Source organism: Limanda limanda, chromosome 6, assembly GCF_963576545.1.
Source record: "Limanda limanda chromosome 6, fLimLim1.1, whole genome shotgun sequence".
NCBI classification, from domain to species: domain Eukaryota; kingdom Metazoa; phylum Chordata; class Actinopteri; order Pleuronectiformes; family Pleuronectidae; genus Limanda; species Limanda limanda.
The window spans coordinates 27,648,023-27,668,944 of record NC_083641.1 but is presented as its reverse complement, the minus strand read 5'-3'; the positions used below and the strand labels follow the sequence as shown (position 1 = coordinate 27,668,944).

General features: G+C 45.0%; 3 protein-coding genes across 4 annotated transcripts; 1 reads left to right on the top strand and 2 right to left on the bottom strand.

The window, feature by feature from the left end:
- Window positions 1–943: 943 nt before the first annotated feature.
- Window positions 944–4,139, bottom strand: foxa3 (forkhead box A3). The gene is made up of 2 exons (XM_061072816.1): window positions 3,714–4,139; window positions 944–2,491 (listed from the first exon to the last, which is right to left on the bottom strand). Exons 1-2 carry the CDS (start codon window positions 3,783–3,785, stop codon window positions 1,157–1,159), a joined length of 1,407 nt encoding a protein of 468 aa, XP_060928799.1. The 5' UTR covers window positions 3,786–4,139; the 3' UTR covers window positions 944–1,156.
- Window positions 4,140–8,157: 4,018 nt separating this feature from the next.
- On the bottom strand, window positions 8,158–13,483 carry irf2bp1 (interferon regulatory factor 2 binding protein 1). 2 transcript variants are annotated; one of them, XM_061073008.1, is made up of 3 exons: window positions 12,127–13,483; window positions 11,670–12,002; window positions 8,158–11,351 (listed from the first exon to the last, which is right to left on the bottom strand). In XM_061073008.1, exons 1-2 carry the CDS (start codon window positions 13,134–13,136, stop codon window positions 11,714–11,716), a joined length of 1,299 nt encoding a protein of 432 aa, XP_060928991.1. In that variant the 5' UTR covers window positions 13,137–13,483; the 3' UTR covers window positions 8,158–11,351; window positions 11,670–11,713. The 2 variants fall into 2 exon arrangements, with proteins under 2 accessions (XP_060928991.1, XP_060928992.1); XM_061073009.1 differs by having other exon boundaries at window positions 11,674–12,002.
- Window positions 13,484–13,753: 270 nt separating this feature from the next.
- On the top strand, window positions 13,754–16,821 carry polr1g (RNA polymerase I subunit G). The gene is made up of 3 exons (XM_061072609.1): window positions 13,754–13,826; window positions 14,432–14,576; window positions 15,087–16,821. Exons 1-3 carry the CDS (start codon window positions 13,754–13,756, stop codon window positions 15,859–15,861), a joined length of 993 nt encoding a protein of 330 aa, XP_060928592.1. The 3' UTR covers window positions 15,862–16,821.
- Window positions 16,822–20,922: the final 4,101 nt, after the last annotated feature.

Genomic DNA, 20,922 nt, shown 5'->3' with positions numbered 1-20,922 from the left:
GCCACGCCCTCGGACATTGTTACACTGATCCCATTGAGCCGAGGCATTGACGGTGTAAGGGGTCGCTCTAAGTATTGTTGTAACACACACACACATGCACACACACACACTATCAGCCCACCTGACCAGTGGGAGCTCCATAGTGCAAAGTACTGTATGTAAATCCTCCCATAGTGCATCTCTCCTCCCCTCCGCTGCTTCAGTAACTGACTGAACTCCCCCATGCACCTCACCCGCCAGCTGCTGAATCCTCCGGCCGTGGCGAAGCAGTTAGCTTCAACGCTCTCGTACACGTTACAACAGGAAATGATTCGGACAGAAACATAAAAACACAACATGCTTTTTTTTTTAGTTTTTTTTAACCACAGTTTCTTTGCCTCTTTCCTTCTGGCTGCAGATTATTAATTGTCTGTCTCCTTTGTGCTCCAGCAACAAAGAAATGGCTTTTTTTTCTTTTTCTTCATATCAAACAGAAACTACAAATCATTTTTTTGGGAAAGTAAAGACTTCACGAGCTACGTTTACATTGACGGACGCCTGACGGGACAGAAATGACGGAACATAATGTGAAAAGCTGTAACAAAACAAAAAAATGTACTAAACTGTCTCCCGCTGCAGTAACACCTGCCTGAAGCAGTAACCTGAAACCTCTTCTTTCCTCACATTTGGGTTGTAACTGGCTGACAGAGCACTTTACAAGATATATTAAAATTTATTCCCTTCATAAATAAATGCAAATAATCCTTTTTTCCCCCACATTAGTTCTATTTACATTTTGTACAAAGCCAATTTTGCCGAGCACAGATCCCCAGCGTGAGGACTGAGCACACAGACGGGTCAAATGTCTTCATCGTCAGTTACGACTTCTCAGCGTCCAGCTTCTCTTCTCTTTCCTCCATGTAACCAAACCCATGTTTCCAACTTCATCAGAAGCTGGTAAAAGACCACCCCCCCCCCCCCCAAAAAAAAAACTGTCCTTTGGTCCCTCAAACACGGCGGCCATTTTAGATGTGAGTCTCTTTCAAGGCCGCTGGACGAGCGCCAGAGAGGGAGAGAGAAAGGAAGAGGAAAATAAAGAGAGCTGGGGTGTCCATTTTAGAAAAGGCAGAGAGAAAGAGAAGTCTCCATCTTGGCTCACCGGGTGTGTGTGTCCACATTAGGAGGCGTTGAGCACCGAGCGGCTGTACAGAGTTTGGTAATAAGCACTTGAGTCCATGGCCCCCGGCCCGGGGCTGTCGTAGATCTGCTTGGCGCCAACAGGAGTGGCGCCGGTGTAGCTGTTGTAGGCCATCACCTGGTCCTGGTAGGACTTGAGGTCCATCTTCTGCTCGTTGGACATGAGGTTGGTGATGGAGAAGGGGTGGTTGAAGTTGTAGTGGGGGTCCAGGGACTTGAGGGCGTCGCTCTGTAGGTCCATGTGCTGCTGCATGGCGCTGGGCAGGAGGTGGGGGCCACCCACTAAGGAATGGGAGTGGAGGAGCGGGTTGGAGGACGCCGAGGAGGCGCCAGAGAGGGACAAGGAGGATGGAGGGATGGAAGAGGAGGTGGAAGAGGAGGGAGGCAGGGAGATGGGTGGGCTGTGGAGGTGTGAGGACAGCACAGGGCAGTCGAGTGGAATCAGGGCGCTTCGGGGGTGCGGCTGGTCGTCTGAGGAGCCCGGGTGGGAGTTGTCTGAGTGAGCGGAGTCAGCTCCCTCGGACCCTCCTGTGGGGCTGTGCTCCTCCCCCAGGTGGTCTCCACTGTGGCCTCCTTTCCCTGAGCCGCCCTCCTGGCTCTTGCCTGCTTTCTTTGCCAACTTGTCCTCGATCTTGAAACGCTTCTGGCGCCTCAGGTAGCAGCCGTTCTCGAACATGTTGCCTGACTGGGGGTGCAGGGTCCAGTAGGAGCCTTTGCCCGGCTTGTCTGGCGAGCGAGCCACCTTCACGAAGCAGTCGTTGAAGGAGAGCGAGTGGCGGATGGAGTTCTGCCAGCGCTGCTGGTTCTCGCGGTAGTAGGGAAACAGGTCCATGATCCACTGGTAGATCTCGTTCAGGGTGAGCATCTTGCTGCCGCTCTGCTGGATCGCCATGGTGATGAGGGAGATGTAGGAGTATGGCGGCTTGGCGTGGGTCAGGGAACGCCGGTAGGGCTTTGGGGGAACCTCCTTGGGCCCGGCCCGGCTCAGGGTCCCAGTCGAGGGGTATCCCAGCTGGCTCATGGACTGGCCCATGTTCTGGTAGTGGGACAAGGAGCCCAGGGAGCTGGAGCCACCGGGGCCCAGCTGACCCAGAGAGCTGGTGCTGAGGGAGGAGGCCACCGGGGAGAGGGACATGTGGCCGGGCCCGGCGCCCATGGAGGCCAGCGGCGAGTTGCTGAGGCTGGAGCTGGGGTACGCCATGTTCATGCCTGCGGGGGAGGCGGTGGCTGGGTTCAGGTTGATGTAGCTGTTGATGGAGCCCATGGAGCCCATGGAGCCCAGACCTGAGTTCATGGTGCTGGGAGAGGAATACATCTGGACACAGAGAGAAACAACATCTGGTTACTCACAGGAAACATCACACACGTGCAACAAAGAGTTCAACAGTGTAATTAACAATAAATAAATAAAAAAAGAATCTAACATTGACCTTTAATTTAATTTGTAATCATTTAAAAACCAATCCCAGAAAGAGTTCTGTTCTGACGGTTTGATCCACATTATTTTCTCGGTTAAAATCCGCTGTTAAATGTGAAGAGAAAACGGTTCGACTGGAAGAAGCAGAATTCTTATCAATGCACAATGAGTCTCTCAGTGAGCGGAGAGGACCTGGATTTCACACCGAGATGTTAACCTGAAAATGCGTAAAAGCGCGTCATGGCGCCCCAGAGTTCAGACGGCCTCCTCCGCTGCTGCCGTGGAAAAAACAAGTTGTCCAGCATTCGAGATCAAATGGAGGAGTTTTATTTTTCCATTCTCTATTTATTACGTTTCGAAATAAAGTATTAAATGGCCCAAATTATCTCTTTAAATCAAATCTGTAAAAGCTTCAGGAAAAGTTCGTTTTTTTTAGATCCACAGGCGGAGAGGAGGTATCTCCGCTCGTTTACTGATCGTTGGTTAAATATTATCAGAGTCTTTCTTCTCAGTAATTTCATCAGGTCGAACTGAGGTGAGAACTGACGCTGCTGATAAAATTAACTCTGACTGAATTAAAACATTTAGGCTGCGACACAATGAGAGAAGAAGAAGGAGGAGGAGGCAGAATAATGATTATTTAAAATATCTACTGTTTAAAGCCTACAATGTAAACTTTTGAATAAATAATTAAAAGTAAAACTTATTGTTTTATTTGCTTAAGATTATTAGTAACTGTTGCTGCAATGATTTTAAATATTCTTTATTTGATAAAACTGTTGGAACTTTTTCATATAATAATTTTCCTTCCTCCTCCGTCACATTAATTCTTATTTTATTACAAGTTTATTTAAATTCTTATTCTACTCCTATTTAGTTTCCAGGCTAGTTTAAGGTTTTAATATTAAGTCTTTTTCAATATTGTTTTAAATACGATCCGATTCCAGCTTTTTTTGGATCCCTTCTATGCGCAAATAAATATCTGTCAGGACTTTTCCACCTGATTCCTGATTCCAGATGGAAAGTGAGACACAGACCTACTTCATGAAGACATTTAGATTCATATTCATACAACACATTCTAGTTTTAAAGTTGTGTGTCTGTGTGAACGCGTCTTTACCTCGCTGGCCTCGCTGTAGAAAGTATTCCACTCTGGCAGATCATGGGTTTCCATCTTCACAGAGCTCAACATCCCCAACACAAACCTCTGGAGGATGAAAGTCGTATCTCTGACACTTTTCAGGGGAAAAATCTATTTCTTTTAAAAAAAAACAAATTAAAAAAATAAATATAAAATCCGTCGCAGAGTTTGAAGATTTCGGGGGAAAAATCCAGACGAGGATTTTCCTCCTTTGCCCAAAAAACGAAGGAGAAAAGATCTCGAACCAAAAAGAAAAACCGGAGAGGAATAAAAAAAGTGAAGAGACTTTCTGCTCCTGGAATAGTAAAGTCAATATTTCTTATTTGTCACTCATCCATGGTTTGATGAGCGGACTGGTTCGGTCTCAGCAGTCGGACCGGGGGCCTCGGGACGCAGGCGGAGCTGTTGCGCGCAAATACAGTAAAGAAACTTGGGCTCGCTGCTCTTATACGGATCCACCGGGCCCCGCCCAGCTGCTCGCATTTGAATACGGTGTTAGGATCCAGGAAGGGCCCAGCAAAAAGGCCGATATGGCCCCCTGGCGTGCTGTATATTGGCCCTGCGGCTGCACCGGGGCCACCCGGACCACTCACTGTCTCACAGGGGTCTCAGGAACTTTGTTTCTTAAGTGAACTTCATCCTAGGGAGGTGTTAATATGGTCAGAGGGGGAATAACAGCAGATGTAAAAACTCTGTGTTTGGTCAATAGATAGAAACGAATTAAAAAAAAATAGCACTCATATGATTCAAGTAAACAAAAACAACTTTTTATTTATTTTATTAATTTCGATTTATCTGGAGTTGGTTGGAAAATATAAATAAATGGTGCTTGAAAAAGAGAAGTTTTGCCACTTGATCAACAGGATGTTTCGTTTGATTTGGCAAAGATCTACTGTCGAGTTTGATTGGGAGTGTGGAGTGAGTTTTTGAGGTGTGTGTGTGTGTGTGTGTGTGTGTGTGTGTGTATGTGTGTGTGTGTCTGCGTTCACGGGTGTGAAAGTGGTTAATTCCCCCGGCTATCACTTCTCTGGGGCGCTGAGCCTTTTAACACGTTCCTCCCGGGGCTAAATTGTAATAACCGCCAAACTTATTTCAGATTCTGGGCTTTGATAGTCAAATATTTCCCTGATAGTCATGAAAAACCACGAATATTTGACTATCAAAACAAGAGTCAGATAATCAGAGATCATAATCGGGAAAAATGCAAACCCCTTCAGTTCCCACCGCCACATTCCCAGAGGAATAAAAAAACTGATTTCCCCCCCCTCCTCGCTAGTGTGATCCTGCTGCACCAAAACGTGAAATAAGATCGATATTAAAACTTAAGGAATAAACAGACAGACTGTGTTTGCTGCGTAAAGGAACGCGCGTTTTTTTCAATAAACATCAATTTGGCTCCAGTGGATTCTCCTGTGCGTAATTCGTGCGTAAAAGTGGAACTGTTAAAAAACCACTGGCCTCCTCTGGCTGAGGGATTTCTCTGAGACCCCGGACGCGTCAGAGAAACAACACAACAATAAATAATGTAATCCCGGTGTAACGCACAGGGCCCGAATACACATGAGGCCTCGGAGCAGACGGAGGCCTGTGAATGTCAATGCCTCTCTCTAATGGCCGCTCAATGGACATGTAATTGATGCGCAGGCGGGAGGTCGATGGGATTAGACGGTGAGAAAAAAAGGAAATAAGAAATAACAGGAAGGCAGAAAGGGTCGAGTGTTAAACCAGAGATTCCATGTGGGAAAACAGCGACTTTAATAGATGGGAACATTTTATTATATAGATTTCTGCAGTTGTGTTGCCTTCATGGAAATCTGAGTCTTCAGGACGTTTTGTATGTGTTGGGTTGTTTTTCTGTGATAATCAACGAGATGAGCCTTTTTCCTCAAACCCTCAGAATGACCATCCTCGTCTTCATCGTGATGTTCCAGCTGCAGCTCCGAGGCAGAACTGCACCAACCTCGTCAATCAGACTCTCCGCAGGACTTCACCTGGAGAAGTCTGGACGATTATCGCCTGTTTGCAAAAGGCTGTGAAGTCGATTAACACGCGGAATGAGCTCACACCTCCGTGTCTGTAATGATGTAATTAGGCCTGAAAGAGACGAGCTTTTTTTTTTTCATCTGCACGGTGAAGGAGCTGCAGATGAAAAGCTTGATCAACTTTGACCTCCAGCCTTTTCAAACATCCTCAGAAAGTTGACGCACTAAAATACAGGAGAAGCGAGATTATCACCGAGGAAACGTCACATGGGAATAAACGGATTTCTTTAAAGTTGTGCGTCAAAAGCAAAAGCTGCGTTTTAATTTGACAGATCACAGATGAACTTGTCTTTCAGTTCCTTCATCAGCTTCAAGGGAACACATATCCTTTCTCCTTCAGAGGGTTCCACATCCTCAAATTGATGATAGAAAGATTGCTGGTATGATCAGAGACGAGTTTGGGAGGTGATACCAGTTTGTTCCATTTGTGATTTCACATATTTTAAGCCTTAATCTGCTGATTTCATGATGTGGAAGGTGACACAGCATCAAACCTGTGCAGCTTCGAAGAGATAAATGGTTAAACACCTCCTCTGTTCAGTATGTTAAACATTAATATGAGGACACGTGTGTTTTGAAGAGGAGGATCTGGATCTCACAGCAATGGATCCTAAGAAAATCTCACTTTTCTGAGGGATGCTGGTTTGGGTGTTTTGGTAGTGATGCCTCCTCCTCCCCTTCCTCCTTCTCCTCCTCCTCCTCTCCTCTCAGTACGCAGGTCATTGGTGTAATGCCCCCCCCACCCCTCTTCCAAACCCACATTTAGTCATATCCTCTCTCTGCGGGCAGTTTTTCATTCCAATGGCTCCTCCATCGTCCATTAACACCTCTTTAATTGGTTTAACAAAAGCTGTAACGAGCTGCAGCTAATGGAGGAAACGACAGATCGGAGCACGACGGTCAGACAGTGGGGAGGAATAACTTCATTCACCCGCCCCCCCACCCTCCATATTTACTCTTCTTCATCATTAAAATCAGCAGCTTCAGCATTAAGAGTCTAATATTCTTCCCACGTTGCTTTGAATGTGGTTTGATGCTGATTGTGTTTCATATCATGAGACAGATTTCTGAAAAGGATTTTAAGTTATAGTTCTGTTTCGCCTGCATGTAATTAAAACGTTATCTGAGGTCTGTTGGTTTTACAGACCATAATATCCTGTCTCTGATAAAACGTGATTCAATCAACAACCTGCTCAGCAGCTTGTGGGCCTTCAGAGAGTTGAAGAGCGCCATCGTGTGGCCACCACCGAACAGAAGCGTTGGTTTAATTATTCTTTAACGTGTGTAACATATATTAGCTTTAAAATAAAAGGCTGCGAATCAGAAAATAGTTTTAATACTTCATGGTTTTAATAATGCTTTTAATATATGTTTTGAACTTGTAAATTGTGTTACATGAGTAGATTAGATCGTAGTGTATATACTAATATACTGTATAGATAGTACAATACAATTTACCCACATTTACAGAAAAAAGGTTTTTACATTTCATAATAAAATTAAGCCGGCTACATACTTCTACAGTTTTTCTAGTTTCTTTCTCTTCTAAAATTATACTATAATATTTTATTAAGGTTTATAAAGACTACAACTTGTTAGTTACCTTTGTGAGACCGGTTTCCCACCAAACAACTTTCCATCCACACAGGTTTAAGTTATCTCTCCAAACTGTTTGTATTCTCTTCAGTTGCTTCTTGGGTGTTTTTCCCCTCTAGGCTCTTTAGTATTATTTGCCTGTGTGGCGTAATTTGGTGAATTAATTAAATCAGCCGGTGCTTCCACTGTTTGACTGGAGCATCAATTTTTTTGTTTCTTACAAACACATTTTAATTTATCTTGTTGATCAACAAGTGATGGAGCTCAAAGCTGCTGGAACAAGACAAAGTTCACCTGGTACATCGACTCATTTCAGATGTGAAGGCTCCAGCTCTCAATGTCCCTCATTCTGGTTTGATGAGATGCTGAGACCCCTGAAAATAAAATCTTCACACATGATGGTCTGAATTAAATTCTTGTAGAGAAAGACCAAACCCATTTATTGTATTCTAGGTAAAACATAGTAACACGTGAGCAGATTGACTCTAATCACAGGCCTGCATCGGCCTTTTAGAACCCACCATGATAATCTGTGTCGTAAAAGGTTAATTCTCAGAAACCAAACAGGATATTTATATCTTAATGTCGTCTATCGTAGTTCGAGTCCTGAGGAAAATCTGTTTTTTATTGTAGCAGTGAGGCCGAACACTGAGAAATATGATTGTTGTGTTAAAGTGGATTCATTAAACAACATTCAGTCATTAAGTTAATGAAATCTTGATATTTATACATCTATAAAGAAAGTCTTCATTAACAAATGAATTGAAGAACCAGAGAGACAAGAGCAAGTTTCCATCCCATTTATTCCTGGTTTCTATTTTGTACATGAAGCTACAATAAAACCAACAGATCTAAAATAACAAATGAATAGAAACAGAAAGAGAGGGAGAGAAAGAGAGATAGAGAGACCATATCCAAACAAAGGACGGCCTTCATACTTTTACAAAGGCTTCCGATAAAAGCAAAAGCCGTCTGATGGCGATTGAAGGGAAACAGATTCAGGTTAATCATTGACGATACAATAAAAAAGCCATTGCACTCTACTTCCCCTGAGGTTCCCAGACACACACACACACACACGCACACACACATACAGAGACACACACAGACGGTAAACATTTTAAAAAGGCACTTAACAAGGGATTGCATGATGTATCAGTGCATATTAAACTTAAATTCCACTTCTTCAAAGGACATTTCTCGAGGACACACCTGATCAGTGGGAGATTCTCTCAGTATCGAAGGCCTATATTAGGTTTCTGCTGAATACTGTAGACTTTCATATGTAAAATCCCACAGGTACAGTCGACCTGCATCGGCCTGTGTACTGTACCGGCTTGATGAAGGGAACCGGTGGAGACCTGGCCAAGAAATATAGCAATATATATATCTTACCATAAAACATTTACATCCAGAAACATCAGTTTGGACATAAAATGACCTTTGGTTTGTTTGTGCGTCTGTACGGGCGAGTACACGCGGCACATAAAGAGAGAAACCACCAAAAAACTAATCCATGGTAATCTGTGGAGATTAAACTGTTGGATTGTTCAATTTAGGAGATTAAATCTTTTAATGTGTAATGTGTCTGTTTTAATGTGACAAAGGATTAGAAGTATGTGTGTGGTCATTGATAATATTGATAGAGATGTTCCCAATACCAGCATCAGAAAGGCCTCTGATTGTGTTAAATTATGACTTTATTCTCATGAAATTACAACTTTTTCACTGAAATGTTTTTGAGCTGCGAGAGGAAGTGATTTCCAGTGATGTAGCGGAGCGAGATAATATGTCAACAATTGAGAAATATTCTGAGGTGGAAGTGCACTTTACCAGATATTCAAAGCAAGTAATTCCTGTATTTACTCATCTTTGTGCTTTTTCAGTTCTTGGTTTTTAACATACAGCTGTTAAAGTACATTTTATATATATATATATATATATGTATATATATATTTTGAGGTATCAGAATCGGTATCCGGAAAGGAAAAATGGTATTGGAACATCTGTAATTATTGAGTAGGAAAGGAAAGCAAACTAAACAAATTTTGTCTAAGATTAAAACTTTAAATGTTCTTATGATTATTGATTCAATAAAAGTTTTCTTGTTTGAGAGAAACTGGTATTAAATCTTTTTAGGTGGGTTCTCCCTTTAAAAAACAAAGGGTTTAAGAAATGATACGCATTTGTCTTTAATTACATTTTCCAAACTGTTGCATATACCATGACTAAGGATTGCACATACATACTATTATAGGTCTATACAGTATAGAACATTTAATATTCTAGTTAAAAATATAGTCCTAGGTCTATCAATAGATATCTTCATATACATTCGGGGTAAAGCGTACGCTGGGCTGCATCGTGTATGAAAGCAACGTTGAATCAAACAGTCAAACACAGAGTTTGTGTTGCTGCTCGATGCTGCAACACACAAACCGCTTGTTTCTGCTCAGCAAACATTCGTCTCTCTGGGTCAAAGTCAGCTTCACTTAAAGTGGACGACAAACAACCGCAAAGAGAAACTGGCTTTCTGTCCCCGGCTCGAGTGGGTTTGCACGAGCAGGTCGGGTTTTAGTGGAGTTTTTTCTTTTCAATTAGTTTGAAAAATACACCAGGACATGGATTCAGTCGGAAAACAGCGTTTATCTGCGTTTCAGATACACGCTGTTTCCGCTGCTGTCAATTTCTTATCAATTAAGCACAAATGTTTTTAAAAATTGTCTTTTTTGTCTGAGACAGATCATTTCTGACTTGTTTACGAACACTCGGAGATCCGTGGACCAGACGGTCAGTTTGTTCATCAACGAGGGAAAAGATACACAACAACCGTGGCTACTGCATTTGTAATGTCTGTGTTGGAACCGATGACGATTTTGTGCTTTCTCTTGCAAACACAATATTGACTGAACTGTTTACAACTAACACTGGACAATGGCTACTAAGTGTGAGTCTGGGAAAGGTTATATGAAACAGAAAATATCCCCAACAAGCTACAGGACGCAGTTAGAGCTAGCTACCGTGAGCAGAGAAAACCAAAACCAGCTCAGGGCGGCTTCGACACACGCACTAACGCCCTGAGCCTTTCTAGACATTACCTGGAGGAGGTGAACGCATGAAAGCAAAGGTCACAGAACATAAAACCTATTGTCTGATCGAGTCGATGTGTGAGTAGAGCAGGGGGTCGTCTAAAAGAAATCACAGCAGGAGAGCAGACACATTCATGACATTAACATCCGGCCTCCTGAACTCCAACGAATAATTTCAACACGTGAACGCGTCTCACACAAACAGCTTCCAGTTGTGAAACTCGCACAATGTCTGGAGTTCATGTGTGAAAACCAGGACAGATTAATGAATGTGTGGCCATAGAAAGACAAATTGAGACATTCAGCTCTGTTGTGTTGATGTTTGCTTCTTAAAGTGCATCTTGGAGATTTTCTTTTTTTTGTAGAAAAGTGGGACATCTTTCTGAAAGCTGGTGAAGTCAATCACCGGTTGGGACCAGCTTCTGTGAACTCTACACAAGTAGCCACTGTTCAGTTGTTGATTGGTCCAGAATATGTGATCGTGGTGAATGGCCTTTTTAACAGATATACTCAGTTACACATTCACTCTCTTGATAAAGATCTCTGTTGTTTTCTGAAACAAAGATTTGACTTGAGATGTTTTTTTCCAGAGGGGGAGTTCAGGATTTCCAGGATGCACCGAGACAATTGATTTCACATTCCCATATAATCAGAATGGCTGAATTTACATTAGAAGTTGGCAAAGTTGTTTAGAAAATAAAAAATAAAAAGCAGTAATGACAATTTGTGAAGGCAGCCTTTGCAACTTCAGTCTGAACAAGTGTGGGGTGGGGGGGTGAGTAGGTGGAGATAAGACCTGTGTAGTGGAGTTTTACTGTGAGTCGCTGTGTTTACTCCTCTGGATGTCTGAGGTCCGGATCAGACTTCTCCTCGTGGTGTGGGATACGACTCTGAGGTGACAAAAAGAAGCAAACACATGGTATTTAATAACACATCACTCTCAGAGAAACACACACAGGAATGACACTCTGATGGCTCCTTATTAATATGTCTTTAAACAACATCCTTAATGCCTGATTGATCATTTTTAGCGGTGATATTATTCATTATTCCAAAATCCTGCAGAACTTGGAAGATCAACTTTGGTGATTTGATAACTTCCTCGCTGCTTTCAGAGATTAATCTCAGCAAACTACGTTTAAACAAAAAAGTTAACTAAGGAGCGTTCTCGTAAAAGGCACCAGGTTTCAGATACGATGTCTGCGGACCTGCCTGTTGCTGTGTTGGCTCTTGGTTTCCATGGAAATCGCCATCACGTCTCTCTCTCTTTCTTAACCGCGATGTCTCCGTTCCCGGATCCGCTCCCTGACCCGGACGTGTTGGCCGGAGCAGGTCCGGGCCCTGACCCTGCTCCAGGTGCAGGAGCGGCTGCAGGTCCTGCTCCACCAGTGCCCAGTATCGTGGAGACCTCCCCCTGCATGAAGGCCCACGGGGGGCTGTTGGGGGAGTTATCCAGCGGACAGCGCTCTCCACTGGGGCAGTACACCTCCCCATCTCCCCTCCGGCTCTGGATGTACACCCTGGTGCACGGGAAGCAGAACCTACATGTGGTGGAGGTGGAAAAAGAAGTAGGTATTAGACCAAATGTCACGGATACAAACAAATTGTTATTTTAGTGATAACCAAGTATTTGTTTTGTCACTAACGACCAGCGTCTGCACCAACCTGTGGCCCGGCACCGACGGACACTGGACAAAGTGTGTGTCCTCCAGCCTCTCATGACACAAGGTGCAGGACAGAGTGTTTCCCGTGGACAGGGTGTTGCTGCTGGACGCTGACCCCAGCTCCGAGGCTCCACTGTGGGGTAACGCTGCTGCTGTGGTGGCCGCCTCCGCGGAGGAGCTGGAGCCCAGGAGCTCCGCACCGGCCCTGGAGGTGAGGGGCCGCGGCTGCCGGGCCGGGGACGAGGCCGGCTTGGGGCTCGTCTGGCTCACACCTCCCGCCATGGAGGAGGCCGAGGACGGGAGGCCGGTGCTCTTGCTGCTGCCGGCCACGGTGTGCACCTGGGTCTGGGTCTTGGGCTGGTTCTGGGACGAGCTGAGCTCCCGCTCCAGCTCCGGGGTGATGAAGGGCGCGATCCCCATCCCGATGCCCAGCTGCCGGCGGCTCATCTCGGCCAGCACCGGGGCGGGGAAGATCATGGTGCTGCTCATGGGGGCTGTCCTGGCGGTGAGACCCGTGGGCATGCCCGCGAGCAGCCCGTGGGGGATCCCCGCGATGCTGGTCACCAGGCTGGGCGGGATGGCGGCTCCCAGCATGGGTCTCCTGCTGCCGCTGGGGCTCTGGCGGTTCAGCTCGGGCGGCGGCTGCCCGTCGCGGTGCAGCCCGTTGGGAGGGACGCGAGCAGCGGGTCCCTCCGCCCTCCCGCCCCGGTCGAAGCGGTCCAGGTGGGGCCTGGTGCCCGCGTCCCCCGCCGCCTCTCCCCGCCCGGTGGAGCCGTGCTTGTGGGGCGAGGGACCGGGCGACCGGACGCTGCCGCCGTCCTGCAGCCCGTGGCTCCGCTTCAGCTGCCGGGTGCTGGCGATGAGGAACTCCACCTGGTTCGCCCCCTCGTAGTTGACGCAGCCGCGGCACACCACCTCGCTGAAGTCCCACACCACGGTCCAGGGCATCTTGGGCAGGTCGCACAGGAAGCACCACTGGCGCCGGGAGGAGGAGGACGAGGGGGACGACATGGCTGCTCCTCCAGGTAGCTAGCCTGCTGAGCTAGCTAGACTGCTCCAGGTAGCTAGCCTGCTAAGCTAGCTAGCCTGCTCCAGGTAGCTAGCCTGCTAAGCTAGCCTGCTCCAGGTAGCTAGCCTGCTAAGCTAGCACGCGTTAGCTCGCTGACCCCGTTTGCCCTCACAGGTGCACGCCGTCACGTGGCTGCGTTAGCGGAAGTGGACACGCGTCAGAACATCGTAACCCATGGCGTGGGGGGGGAATGGACGCAGAGCTCCGCGTGGTTTTCGCAGTTTTGCGTCCGTTTTCGTGTTGTTTATCTTCGGCCCGGATCCGCTGCTGTCACCCGCTGCTCCCAGGACGACGCCGCGACGTGACGTAAACCCCCGGGCGCGGTGCATCATGGGTGTTGTAGTGTCCCTCGCGTCATCTTCAAAGCGCAAACAGATACTTTGGAACTACAACCACCACCAGCACGGAAGTGACGTATGTAGGAGGTCAGAGTTCATCCGGTGTCAACACATGTGCTGCAGCCACGAGTCCGCAGCCGGGAAACTGCTTCACTCCAGCGGCTCGACGCTCGTTCGCCTTCAAACAAGTTAACACAACAATTAACACAACAATTAACACAATGCCCAAAGACGTGTCTTCTTCATCCGAGGAAGAGGAGACTCCCGCTGCAGCAACACAATACAAACCACGAGGTGAGGACACACGTCGAGCTGCTGCTGCTTCGGAGAGATGCTACTTCTCACTGCTAGTTGTGTTAGTTTCACGTTGTAGTTAAATAACAACACACATTACCCTCTCGATATAGTTTGATAATATTGTCCATATTTGTATTTTTGCTGTTCTTTGTGTTTGTGTTGTACTTTTACTCGTTTCTTACTTTTACTGAGTGTGTATTTACCATATTAAACACATTTATTTTGTTATAGCATCTTGCAAAATGCTTCACAGACTTAAAAACAGGAAATACATCACTCAAAATGGTTTGATGTTTATCAAGTATTCATCTTTCGCTCATGAAGAAGAGTTTTAAAACTATAACCTTCACTCTGTTCACTTCAATTGACTGATATCATCATTTCTATATTGATATAATTTAGGCCACATTGTTTATTCCTAACCAGACTTTAGCTATTTCGCTGTAGATGACACTTGTATTTCACTAATTATTGACTTGCTTTGTTATATTGGCTCCAGCCAGAAACTTAAATCTTATTAATAACTCCTCCCCCTTGTCGTCCTGTGTGTTCTCTCTAATGTTGGTGATGAAATAATGAAGTCCTGCTCTTTGGCTCCACAGAGAAGAAGACGACCAGGTACCAGTGTCCTGCTGACTTTGTGTCTTTCTGCCACGCCCCCTGCAGCAGCACACAAACACACAGTCTGAGCAACAACAAGAACGAGTTGTGGCTCATTAAAGCTCCTGCCAACTTCGATCCAGAATGGTGGGTACAGACTTCATCCTGTAAACATGCACATTCAAGACTTTGAAGTTTATTTTATAACTGAGTTTATACATGAACCAGGGAATTCATTTTGCAGCAGGTGGAAAGAAGTTTTTTCCCACATTGTTTGATGGTCCCTAGAATCAGAATCAGAAGGTATTTTTTGCCAAGTAGCTTAACACCTACCTGGAATTTGCTCTGGTTATTGGTGCATACAATGAACATAGAAACATAAAAACACAATAAATACACCACACATGAGAAAAACAATAATAATAAAAAAACAATATATATTTACTCACTATTTACTTCTTATTTACTCACTTTTTCTAACATTTATACAAGGTAGCATTTATTTAGACAAAAACATATCTATATAAAAATATATAAAAAGTGAAATTAAAAAAGCAAAACAGTGAACAGTGTCAAATTGTAATTTGCAATGTAATGCAGTATAATATGATATAATATGTGTGACACAATAACCACTTGTCTCCTCCCTCCGTCCAGTTTCAGTGGCATCAAGGTTCCTCTCTCAGGTCTGGAGACTGTGAAAGTTCCCACAGCTGGAGGCGGAGCCACGACTGCCAGCGGCCAGAAGATCTACAGCATCCTGGCGTCCTCCCACGGCACCTCAGAGCTCCACCTGCTCACCACAGACAAGCAGGCGTCAGACGGCGTCGCTTTCGCTCCTGCTTTCTCCGGCTTGATAAACGTGTGTGAGAGCTACGGAAACACCAGCGCTAACTGGGCTCCTCAGGTCATCCCTGCCGCTCCTGCTCCCTCCATCCCACCGGGGCTGAAGCAGCGATTCCAACCCTTTGGCAGCAGGACTCCCACGCTGACCGGTGTGGCAGAGAGCGAGACGGACGGAGCCGCCTCCGGGCCCTCGTCTCCGACTCTCCGGCCCCTGGCGGGCAAACGATTCATAGAGGAAGCAGGAAATGAGGAAGAGGATGAGGGGAGGAGGAAGAAGAAGAAGCATAAGAAAGAAAAGCAGATAAAGTTGGAGCGAGAGGAGTCGGAGGTGTTGGAGGAGATTGTGAAAGTGGAACCTGAAGCTGAAATTAAGGATGAGGTGATGACGGAGGTCCCAGAGGAGAAGAGGAAGAAGAAGAAGAAAAAGAAGGACAGGGAGCGAGAGGAGGTGGAAGAGGGAGTGGAGGTAAAGGCTGAAGAGGTAACGGTTAAATGTGAACCAATGGACACTTCGTATGGTGATGAAGGGGATGGATCGGTGAAGAAGAAGAAAAAGAAGAAGAAAAGCAAAACTGACGACGATTAGTCTGTTGTTGTCGTTAAGTTTTGTTTAGTTTTGACTTTCTGAAATCGCCTGGGAGTCCATTTCCTTCTGAAGTTGTTTTCAGGCTTGAACTCTGGAGGTTGTCAGCACCTCTGGCTCCAGACTTTCTCTCACATATTAACCACGCAGCATCAGATTCTCCGCTGCCGTGGAGATCACTTGTTGTCGTTTCCAGCTCATCGACACCAGCGTCCACTCTTATCACCAAAAGCTCTGACATCTTCACTCTGTGAGCGGCGCTCCACGTTTCATCCTGAGAGTTTAGCCTTGTTGCGTGTTAGAAACGCCATCAACACGCCTACTCGCTCGCCGTCAATCCTCCGTAGCTTCTCCTGCTGTGTTCTCACATCACCTCCCTCAAACATCGTCCAGAGTTTTTATTCGGAGCCTGGCAGGAGAAACTACAGAAAATGTCTGGAAGAAGCTTAATTCAATCCATGCTATTGATAGTTGAGAGATTATATAATTCAGTACATTGTAGTTTGGAAAAAATGAGAAAATACATCTTGAATCGGTTAAATTCTGACACAAATTATAAAGTGGGTTCATTCCAGCATCTTCAAATCCAATGTTCATATAGTCCAGAGCCCAGTATGACACAGGGAGCATGTGTGCAGCTGCAGGCGAGTGACAGGTAATGGGAGCGTACAGGAGGGATTTCTGTGTTTTCCACCGGTGTCTGTCAAGTCGTGGTCCATTGCGCGGGACTGTGTTTCTGTGTTTGTGTACATATTTACGTTACTGGGGGAAGTAACGTCACCAGTTTGGCGGCAGACTCAGAAAAACCAGAGCGGACACGCTGACAGAATAATGGTTGTGTGTCACGTTAGGCTGTTAGTAGCTGGAGCCGAGTCACACGCACTGCAGGAGTTACGCGTGTGCAGGGAAACACATGTTGGAGAACAAACTCCAAAAGTGATTAAATGAACTGAAAGAACAAAATCTGTGGTGGTGTGTTTTTTTTGTCGTGCACTGGGCTCCTGCCAGGGTTGGACGGCAGCACAACATGTTCCTCTCATGCCTTGTTAACACAGTGACTGCATCCAGAAGGAATGAATCTTGTACTTGTGTTGTAACTCTGTGGCTTTTATGTTGCGCAACAGCAGGAAGCAACAGTGTCTTATTTACAGGTCGGTAGTTTTCTACTAATCCGGAAAACAACATATCAGAAGCAGCTGTGTCATCAGAAGAATACAAAGTTTGTGTTTGATAAACTTGAGAGTTCACTATACACGTTACACAAAGCTTTGTTATTCTACTACTGCATTAACATCTTGATGGGTGAAGGTTTCTCACTGAGCAGCGACAGAAAATCGAATGAAACTATTTTCTCTACACAATCAAACCAGTGAAGGACTCTGGTCTTCCATCTAATATGTGTAAGGCAAAATATAATGATCTAAATGTCCTTTTTCAGGGGTGGAGCATTTGCTGAGTAAAGTACTAAAGTTTAATGCAAATACTTTTACTTCTAATGACTTAAAGTATTAAAAGTACTTGCTGAGGGGATTTACCTAATACATGGTGGAGTTTGCTCTCGTTAAACAAGGCAGAGTCTAATGTTTCCTGCTTGATTGGATCGTGCACCAATTCCACTCTCGTAATTAAGTAATTAAAAAATATAAAACCGAACAAGTTAGAAAACACATTTTAAGATATTGAAAGTACAGATATATGTTGTGGAGTAAAAGTGAAAAGTACCTGATCTACTTAAGCAAAGTACAGATGCATGACCAAGTACTTTTACAGTAACAAAGTAAATGTACTTCTACATCCCAGCACTTATTTTTTATTTATTGTACATGACTCAAACTAAGCAGGAACCGTCATGGCTAAAGGCTCTCAGATCACTGATAGTCATATTTTAAGAAAACAACAGCTTTGCAAAAAATATTGGAACGAGATTGATCTGCAGAGGAAGAGCAACACATGGGAAGTCCAGTATGTGATCCATAGGATGGATGTGGCGTGAATAAAACTTGTAACATATGAGGTTTGGATGATTTCCCAGAACATAGTTCACAGAGGATTCACTTATTTCCACTAAATAAGTTACGAGAGACCTTGACCTCTCTTCACTTGTCTCATAGATCTTAAATCTTGATGGTGGAGGCATCTGATTGTGGATTATGATCACAACCAGATAACTCAGACACACAATATGTCCACTCACATATTCTACCATCGTTGACTTCACCGCTGTCATTTCGTTGCTGCTCCCTCCATCTGTCAGACATTTTCTCTGTGTATAAATACTTCAAAAACGGATGCATCTATTCATTTATGTGACACAGTCTTTTCTCATGAATGGTGTTAATGTTGTTTGGTCTATTGCACTTCTGGGATTCCTCTCATGTGTGACTCTTATTTGTAGTTTTTCCTCACTCTTGCTGAAGGTTAAGTGAAGAGGATGTCACACCTCGTTAAACCCTATGAGACTAATTCCAATTTGTGAATATGGGCTATACAAATAGAATTTGATTTAATGATAGATACAATCGACAATGACATATCTGAATATAAACCTGCCTAAAGTAAACAAACCTGTGTCCGTTTATCCACATCTGTAACGCCACAGAGGTAATGACCGGTCTGACAGGCAGATGGCGCCACAGTCCAGTTTGTTTCCTGTGTGGAGCTGCAGCCTCTGAACCCCCTCAGCTCAGTATCTGCCTGCTACCACATCTTTTCACTGATGTGACACAGATCTGCTGCTGTCGTACAAACACACAAAGAAGGGATTCAGATTTGTATTTATTGCCATTTTCCATACGGCAGCGAATCTTCAGATCTCAGTTTCACTCCGGTGAGAACTCTCAGTCCAGCTCTGCGTCCTCCTCCCTTCACTGCTCCTCTCTCTCCCAGCTCTGCACTGGAGTGTGGTCCTGCTTCTCAATGAGCTCGGGCCCCTCCGGCGCTATCACGCTCTCACCATCTGTAATAACCCCTCTGCACATGCTGTTAGGCTTCATCGATCCATCCTCACTTCTGCATCCACCTCTTTATTCACCAGCCTCACCCCATGCGAAGGGTCAACGAGACCCACACTCACCCAAACCCTAGCAAGAGACACACAAAACCAACTGTAAGACGATTTCTAAATAGTTTCCTCCTGATAGGTTTGGACTTGCCTCAGCATCATGACGTGTCGTTCTGTGGGTTTAACAGGCGGCCATTAAACCACAGATGTCAGATGTTGGATGGAGCGTTTCCCAGTGAGTCAGATCTCTGTGTATCCTCACAGGTATGTTGAATGTGTGTGAGCGTCTGTGCTTCAGGGCCACAGTCTGCAGGCTTGAGTGCATGAGAGCATATGCCTGTGTTTTTACATGTGTGTGGGTGGGTGTGTGTGTGTGCGTGTGTGTGTGTGTGTGTGTGTGCGGCTCCCTGAGCTTGAAGTTAGTGAAATGAAAAATGATTTGACTCCACTTTCTTCCTTTATAAAACAAGATTCTTTTTTTTAAATTTTCATATATTGTGTTTGCTTTTTTAGATCTATGGAAGTTTCTACATTGTCGGGAACAAAATCATTTTCACAAAATTTAAACAAAGGAGTCAAACCGCTCTCTCTGCATTTAGAACTTTACACTCGTGAATTCTGAGTCTTACACTTTCCCTTAATTTTGACCTTCACACGAGTCTTTACACTGACCTGTTAGTTTACTGAAGACACCTGACACCTCTCAGCCAGTCGTGGTGGCTGCTCGGTTTCACACCAGCCAACTGAATTTAGTCCAAAATACGAAGAGCGTCTTTCCGTCGGTAGCTTTGTTGCTAGGTAACAGCTGTAAGGGCGGGACAAGCTGGTCACCTAACAGGAAGATCTGAGCGTCTCATTTGTGTTCGGTCAATGTAAGAGCAGGTCCTCCGAAGACACAGCTGAAGACCGTCTATTGGGCAACATGGCTGCTTTGATAGTGAATTCAAAGTGTCTTGATCACCCCCTAGTGGCCGACTGCAGTACAGGTCATCGCAGCGCACCATGAACAACAATCAGGAGCGTTGTGCAAAAGCTGCTTCATCAGGCATCATGTGAACATGACATTTAATTGGAGGCGACACAGAAGCAACTGTACTTCCAGGCTGCGGCGATAGTGTTGATCATAGATGCACGACTGGGAAGAGGATTTGTCGGACAGGAAACACGATGAGCAACATCACAGAAGTATATTTGGATTATGTCGTTTAAAAACACTTGATTCATTAAAGAAACTCTAGCTCTCCTCCTCTTCATCGATAGCAATGTATGGATGTTTCGTCATAGTTATTCTTCAATGTCAGTTTTGGCTCATCAACATCACGTCTTTGTCATAAAAAAAAAAAAAAAACAGTGATTATCTTTTATCGCTATTTTTTTGTTAATAAAATGAACCCCACACAATAACAATACCTTTTTAAAATAGAGAGGTTGAGCAAATATATAAAGAAAAACAGTGCAGCCGCAGGAAGTTGGGTTCCAGGTGGGACTCGGCTCCAGACCTGTTCAGTCAAACAGTTCCTTAGCAACCTCCCTCAGCGGAGTGCGTTAGTGCACTTGAACGCAGCTCTGTCACAGCTCAGCACCGCAGCTCGGAGGTCGAGAGGTCAGATCATGGCTCCGGCAGCGAGGCAGGTTCGTGTTGGAGGAGCACACAGCGACATTCGAGTGAAGGAGCTGCAGCTGCAACGATGTGGAGCAGCCAGGCTCTAATGGAGGAGGAGGAGGAGGGCTGAGTGCTTTCTGCTTCTATTATGAAACCGAAATTCGGTCCTTGTGTTTGATTAAAAACATCAGGAATAATTATAAACAGAGCAGAAAGTACTTTTTGGTTTTGCTCTCAGTATTTCTTTGAATTACTTTGAGAGGCAGTGCAGCAAAATGAGGAAATCCAAGTTGTACCTCATCACACAACAAACAGCACAGATCAAATCACAGTACATATACTCATAAAAACATTAAAGCTTATACATCCCATATTTCAGCCTTGATTTTTGTTCAGAGTTTGTGACCAGAGGAAGTTCTTTGTGTGTTGATACGTGAGGATATAGAATCTTGTCGTATTC